We start from the raw sequence: 7,069 nt of genomic DNA, 5'->3' as shown, positions 1-7,069 counted from the left end.
CAACCGCAGCGTGGTGGCCACCAACACGTGCGGCTCGCCGGCCGAGGAGTACTGCGTGCAGACCGGCGTCACCGGGGTCACCAAGTCCTGCCACCTGTGCGACGCCGCCCAGCCCCACCTGCGCCACGGTGCTGCCTTCCTCACCGACTACAACAACCAGGCCGACACCACCTGGTGGCAGAGCCAGACCATGCTGGCCGGGGTGCAGTACCCCAGCACCATCAACCTCACCCTGCACCTCGGTGAGTGCAGCCCCCTGCCCTCCCGGCGGCTCCCCTTGCCATCCGAGCGGGCTGAGGGGGTCAGACCCACCCGCAGCAGTGTGTTGTGCCTGGGTCGCTAAGTGCAGCCACATTGGCAGGGGTCTCGGTTGTAGCCCTATTGGTCTAAGGACAGAGGCAGAGCACGCTTTTTGGTAAATCCAATCTCTTTGGTTAGACCAACTCAAAGAACCTTGTCTGCCACCTTGGCAAGGCAGGGGAGTCCGGGAACGGTTTGGGGGATGAAAAGATTGGAGAATCTCTTCCTTTAAACTAGGTTTTTGGGTAGGTTTTCCTGATATTGAACTTAAATTTCTCTTGCGGCAACTTGCGACTGTTGCACCTTGTTCTGTCAGGGTAGATGTGATCTCTTTTATTACACCACCTAAATAGTTGGGGACAAAAAGCTGGCAAGGAACAATTTTTCCAACTGTTTAGTTGGTCTAATAAAAGAGATTGCATCTACCCTGACAGAACAAGGAGCAACGGTCTCAAGTTGCAGCAAGGGAAGTTTAAGGTAGGTTTTGGGGAAAAAAATTCTCACTACAAGGGTAGGGAAACACTGGAGCTGGTTACACAGAGAGGGGATGTTCTCTCCATCCTTGGAGGCTTTTAAGACCTGGCTAAACAAAGCCTTGGACTAGGTGACCAGCATAATTTTTTATGATTCTGTGATTCTTCCCAAAGAAGCTTGTCTGCTTTGGTTTAAACTCAGCTTTTAATGCCCTATTCATACTGCAGCTGGGTGTGGGAGTTGTGCTTCTTAGCCAGGAGCACTGGGAGGAGAGACTGAAGAGGCCAGGCCTGGTCAGCGTAGAGAAGAGATGCCTGGTTGGGGGGGGGTTGGGACAACATAAGGGTTTGGGAAAAACTAAAGAGGGAGTAAACAGTAAATCAGTGGGGATTTGATTTCCTGTTTACTCCCTTCAGCAATGCAAGAACTGGGGGACACAAAATGAAGCTAATTAGGTGTCGAGTTGACCGCTAGGGAAAGGAAGCTCTTTTTCATGCAGGGTGTCTGTCACTCAGGTGTGGGACTCATTGCTGCCAGATGTTTTGAAACCTGAGAATTTAGCCAGGTTTGAAAAAGGATTGGCTCATTCTTGGAGGAAAGGGGCATGGGTAGCTATTGAGCATGAGAGTTCAGGATACAGTTTCTGAATCAGACCTTCCTAGACCTTAAATGCCAGAGGCTGCAAGCGAGAGGGGGACCTGGTCAGACCCAGTTCACTCCCTTTCAGCATCCGCTCTCTGCCTCCGTGGGGCACAGGAGACTGGACCTAGGATCTGACCCTGTAAATGGCAGTTCTTATGCCTTGAGATCCTCTCAGGGGTGCTGCACACTGCTAGCACCATGTACAAGTGTGATTCACAAAGTAAGCCAAAGGTATCAAATGGGAATCTGCAGTGTCTAAAATATTCTGCCCTGCTGGGGTCTTTCTGAGTTCTTTGTAAGAGAAGAAAAAATCTATTTGTCTGTAGTATAAAAAGGAGTGGAAGCAAAGAGCCATTGTTTTCCCAGGGGGGTCTTCAGTCTGTCAGGGGGTGCCTTGAGTCCAGAAGGTCGAGAACTGCTCTCCTAGAGACTTAAGTGACCTTTGTTGTATATATGAGACATGCATGATGTTCCCCCTAATTATTCCCTTCCAATTCCCGCCCCTCCCCCCCCGGTACAATTCTGATGGATGCTCACCAGTTAACAACCTGCAGGAGCTGAGATACGCCTATGTACACTACTATTTTTTGTCCTCTAGCTCATGGCCACCAGTGCGGAGCCATAAATCAACAGAAATCTTGCTGTCCTTAGATTACAAGGGAATTCATTATTCTTCCTCCCCAAAATATCCTTTGCTAGCGGAATTTTCCTGCAGGCCTGGGCCATCTCCTCCTTTAACTTCTAAAACATAAAATCTGGTTCTCCCCTCCTTGCTGAGTACTTGCCCTAACTGGCAGGAGCTCTGCTCTCCCCTCCCTCTCTGCACTAGACTGGCATGCATTTTTCTTTTTCCCAAACAAGGACTCAGCTTCCTGCTCTCTTCACCCCCACCCTTTCTAAACCATCCCAGCCTGTCATTGGCTTCTTCCCACCCCCTGAATTCTCATCCTTCTAATAAGGACTCTGTCTGAATCTTTCTTGGGATAATGAGAAGAGGGCCAATTGCCCCTTTAACCTTTGTTTTGAGTTGTGGAGATCTCCATGGCAAATCATACTCATTTCCATCCTCTGAACAGGTCTTCCATGGTAAAGAAAAGAAACAAAATGAACATTGACCAAAAATGTACACAGAGAACCTGCATGATATTTTGCCTGCGCTTGTCTGGAAAACTTGAACTGCACTTTAAAGATTTTCCTGTCCAAGAGTTACATTTTTGCTTTGTGGTGTTCAAATTTAATTAAAGGCCACAAAGCTCTTCTGCAGCTAATCCCATTGCACGGAAAACAAAGAGAAATGTGTTTGCCCCAAGTAGTAATAAATTGCTGAAACAGATTTCTGCTGTGTGTAAACAGGCAGTCTTCTGGATTCTCACTTTCTTTGCCTTGTTTCAAATACTGTGCTCTGGAAAAAGGCTGTGTAATGAATGGCATCTTTTTACCAGAGGCTTTGATTCTGTTTTGGACATGCTTTTTGGTCTTCTTGATTAGCAGAATACTGTTTTAAAAGTAAGTATATTTATGAAACTTAGTGCTGTGTAAAGTCAAATTTGGGAATTCTGCGCATAAACAATTTATAAATGGAAACCATAGGGGATTGGTTAACAAAGATCTTTAATGTTAAATGTTTGCCAGTTAGCATGTAGATTCAGATCCTACTGTGCTTGATGAAAACTCTTAGTTTAAGTGAAACAATTTACAGTAAATCTCACTCCCTGCTGTCTGCAGAGCAGTAACTATGCCTCAGTCTAATACACATTCAGGACATCAAACTTGCAATTCAGAAAAGGAAAGGTTGGTTAGAAAAGCAGAAGGAAACAAACAGATATTTCATGTAAATGCTTTGGATTTGTCTTTGTTGTTCTGAAGTGGTATTTATGCTGCTGGAAAGGTAGTGGGTTAAATAATATAAAATTTGCTTGTTTTCAATCATGTTGAACAAACGTCTGAAGCCAGCTGCATTCATCAGTAGTTTTAGTTTCTCTGGAAAGTTTTAGTTTAGTAAGTTTCAGAAATTGTTCAATGGCATGTGAGAAAGCAACAGGACGTTGTAAAAATATTTAAATGAGGGAGATTCACTGGCATTTATGGCTTATAAAGTGAAGTGAATGTGGTCTGGAAAGCACTTGTTGAACCAATGTGCTATATAACATCAAATATGTTGAGGATGATTTGCATATGTGAGTGTACGCACATGCATGTAATGTGATGATAATTTCCAATTTTCTCCTTTTAAGATTTAAGAAATAAACCAGTCTAGCTAGCATTCTCTAAATTATCTTTGGAACAAAACATTTTGGGCTGTTTCAATCAAAAGGCAACTTTTTTCTTTTTTTTCCTCTCCCCTCCCCCCCCTTTTTTGGAAATTCACAAAAAATTCATTTACCAATTTAAACTACTTTGCTATGAAAGAAGGGGGGGGGTTAATGATAAGAAGTTCAGATTACATTATTCAGAATGTGATTAATTGGATGCATAAAAGTGCAAAAGCTAGGGAAAATGGTGTCATGGTATTACTATAATAATATTTTTAAGGGTCTACAGGATTGTTCAAGTACAGTTGATAAAGGGAAAGAAGATATTTTTGAGATGTTTCAGTAATAAATCTGTGTCTGTGTATTGTTTGGAGTTTTTAATTTAGAACATTTCTTGTAGGAAATACAGTTCTTTTTGCAATTTTCCTAATCTTTTGCTCAAAACATCACTTCAGGTCGCAGGTGTTGGACATAGCTTGCGGAGCCATGCCATCTGGTCTGTAGGGCTCCTAGAGGGCCCAGGAATTTGGGAGTAGGGCTGGACCCACCACTGGAATTTGGGGCCCAGAGAGCCCAGTTGGACCTATGTCATCAGCAGCAGAGGGCAAGTGATGGCTGCATTAACCTCCTACAACTCACTGATGCCGCTCACACTGCTACTGGCATTGCTGCTGCTGGCCCCATCATTCCGGTTCCCAAAGAACCCTGAGGTCCAGATCTGGCTCAAAGGATTAGGTGAATTTGACACCCCTGATCTAAAGCAAGGATGTCAGTCTTTCAGCCCACAAGGCCAGATAAACGTCTCTAGACCAGGGTACAGGATGGATTGGGTCATGCTGGAGCTGGCAGGTAGGGTCAGTCCGTCAGGGCGCCGTATTCAGAGTACTCCCAGAGTTGGTCACCTGTGTCATGGGCAGCGTGCACTGGGGCTTGTGCTGCAGGCTGTGCACGGGCTGGACCTAGCACTGCGGACAGTGCTTGGAGCCCGGGGACCAGCACGGTGCGCATGCTGTATGCCGCACCTTGCTGGACTGGCCCTCCATGCTGGTTCTTGGACTGGTCTGAATTAGGCCCTAGCCCATCTGTGTGTGCTGGAGCCAGTGTGCAGGCCCAGCCTGGTGGGACATTGTATGCAATGCATGCCCTGTTTTGGCCCCGTGTACCATGGGCAGTGCCCCTGGTGCTGGATCCACCCTGTGTGCTGCAGGTACCACAAACCCCAGAGCAGGGCCGGCACTTGCTGTATGCAGTGTGTGGGTGGACCTGGCATTGCTGGTGCTGCATGTGACACCCTGCCAGACTAGCCCTGCATGCTGGCTCTGTCACAGCCTGGTCCAGACCAGCCTTGGAGCCAGCATGCAGGTTTGGTCCAGCAGGCCTGGGCGCCACATGCACTGCTCACACTTTGGGTGACCTCCTGTCATCATCAGCGCCCCTGGCACTGGGTCCAGCCCATGTGCCAGATTGGCTGTACGTGCTGCATGTGGTGCATGGGGTTGGTCTGAGAAACATGGGCTGGACCCAGTGTCTTACACCCCTGCTCTAGATCCTTCATTATCTGGTCAGAATCTACCTTACTGCCATTTCCTGCTGCTTGTTAATATTGTGTCTGACCTTCTATACTCTTGTATGTACTCAGTTATAAAACACAGCATATTTATATCTAGGCTTTGAAAAAAGGTGCTGTTTTTCTCTTAAAACCATTGAGCTTTTAAATATAATACTAGATTAGTAATGCCTTAGCAATACAGCATAGTTACTGTCAAGAAGTCACCTTCATTTCAGGTTTCTCTTTCCAGGCTTTTTGTACCGTTGTGGAATTTACTCTGGCATGTTTAGATTAGAATATAATTTTAAAAAATCCACTTGCCTGACTTTGAGCTATTTTAATGCTTTTATCTTTTCCCAGTTAACTGGATGGATTATTGTATCTTGAAACTTTAAAGAGCATAAAACTTGCTATAGCTATATAAAGACGTGGTGAAAAAAAAATTGTACGCCTTTTGCTGCTTTTATAGGAGCCTAATGCAGGGAGAAGCAATGATATGTTTCTGACCTGTTGTACACTGAAATATCAGAAGCTGGTTAAGATACAGTTTTAGCCTGGAATATGCTATGCATGAATGTATGGGTTGTCAAGGTGAAAGAGAGACTCTTTTTTCAGGCATAACTAAAAACTCATGTAGAACAAGTACAGATTAACTATGTGCCTTCTACTGTGCATACTACTAGTGCATTCAGAATTCCTCAGTAAATAGATCTGTAGATATATAGATATATTTCCTATAAATATAGTAGATCTACAATGGAGGGGCAGATGTTTATTTTTTAGTGGTGAATTATTTTCTGTATTAAAAAAACATAATTTTGATCAACCTGCAAATGAACTAATTTGGCAATAATGTTGTTGGAAGACAATAATTAGGTACCAATCATAACGGGCTGGTGGTGGCCACCTTTTTGTCTGTGTTTTAATAGTTAAAATACTCACCTGAGCTGGGGGAGATGCTTTCTATCTTGGTGAGGCACAGTGAAGATTTGAAAATGACTGTAGCATGGTGGCTAGGGCACTCACCTGGGCAGTGGGCACCAAAGAGTTATTTGTATACAAAGTAGAACAGCTTCAACAAGAGATCCACCCCAGACTTCCTAACAGCTTGGTTAATGCACCTTCCTGAGATGATGGACACCTGTATTTAAGCTGCTGTTGTGAATCAGCCCAAAACAGGGACTTGAGCGGATGTCTCCCAAATCCCAGATGAGTATCCTCATCACTACTTCTTCCTGTGTCCTTGTCATGCACAGACAGTGGCTCTTTCCACTGCTTCAACAAGATACTCCTTCATACAGGTTTCACCAAGAAGTCAGCAAACAATTATGTGCTCCACAGTCTTGCTCTTTACCTTACTATCCTAATCACTGAGATGTTTCATAAAAAGGGGGGGTACTACATTGCCCATCTGGTCTTGTTAAAAATGACATTAAATATATTTTTCTGCTTATTAAAACTTGCTAACTTTTTGCATTTGAGTTGGCCCAAAATCAGCTCTTCACTGATCCCAACAAATCAATTATTAACAAAGCCCTACTGGAGTCCTATATTCTTGAACCTGTAGTTTACAGAACTTAGAGTGGGTGGAGGTTGGGAAATGATAGTATATTACTATTTTGTCCTTTACGTTATTGTCATTTAAAAATAGCAAAGTGTAGCTCATAATATACCTATCCATGCACCATCTATCTTCCAGTGGAGCACTGGGGAGAAATATGGAATATTGACCAGTGTTACATATGTCCTTTGTTGATCTTAGCCTTGTCACTGAGACTGTTTACACACACAAGCTGTTACCTGCTGGACCTAATTGCTGTCTTAACAAAAATGTATGCACTGTGAGAGCAGG

General features: G+C 44.3%; 1 protein-coding gene across 1 annotated transcript in view; it reads left to right on the top strand.

The window, feature by feature from the left end:
- Positions 1–54: 54 nt before the first annotated feature.
- The window catches only part of LAMC1 (laminin subunit gamma 1), a 151,732-nt gene continuing 144,717 nt past the window's right edge, over positions 55–7,069 (top strand). Inside the window, exon 1 of the mRNA XM_014520723.2 lies at positions 55–242. Within this exon, the coding sequence (XP_014376209.2) occupies positions 191–242 (52 nt within the window). The 5' untranslated portion in view covers positions 55–190. The remainder of the gene's footprint in view (positions 243–7,069) is intronic.

This window comes from Alligator sinensis, unplaced genomic scaffold (genome assembly GCF_000455745.1).
Source record: "Alligator sinensis unplaced genomic scaffold, ASM45574v1 scaffold471_2, whole genome shotgun sequence".
Lineage (NCBI taxonomy): Eukaryota > Metazoa > Chordata > Crocodylia > Alligatoridae > Alligator > Alligator sinensis.
This window is presented reverse-complemented; position numbering and strand designations above follow the sequence as displayed.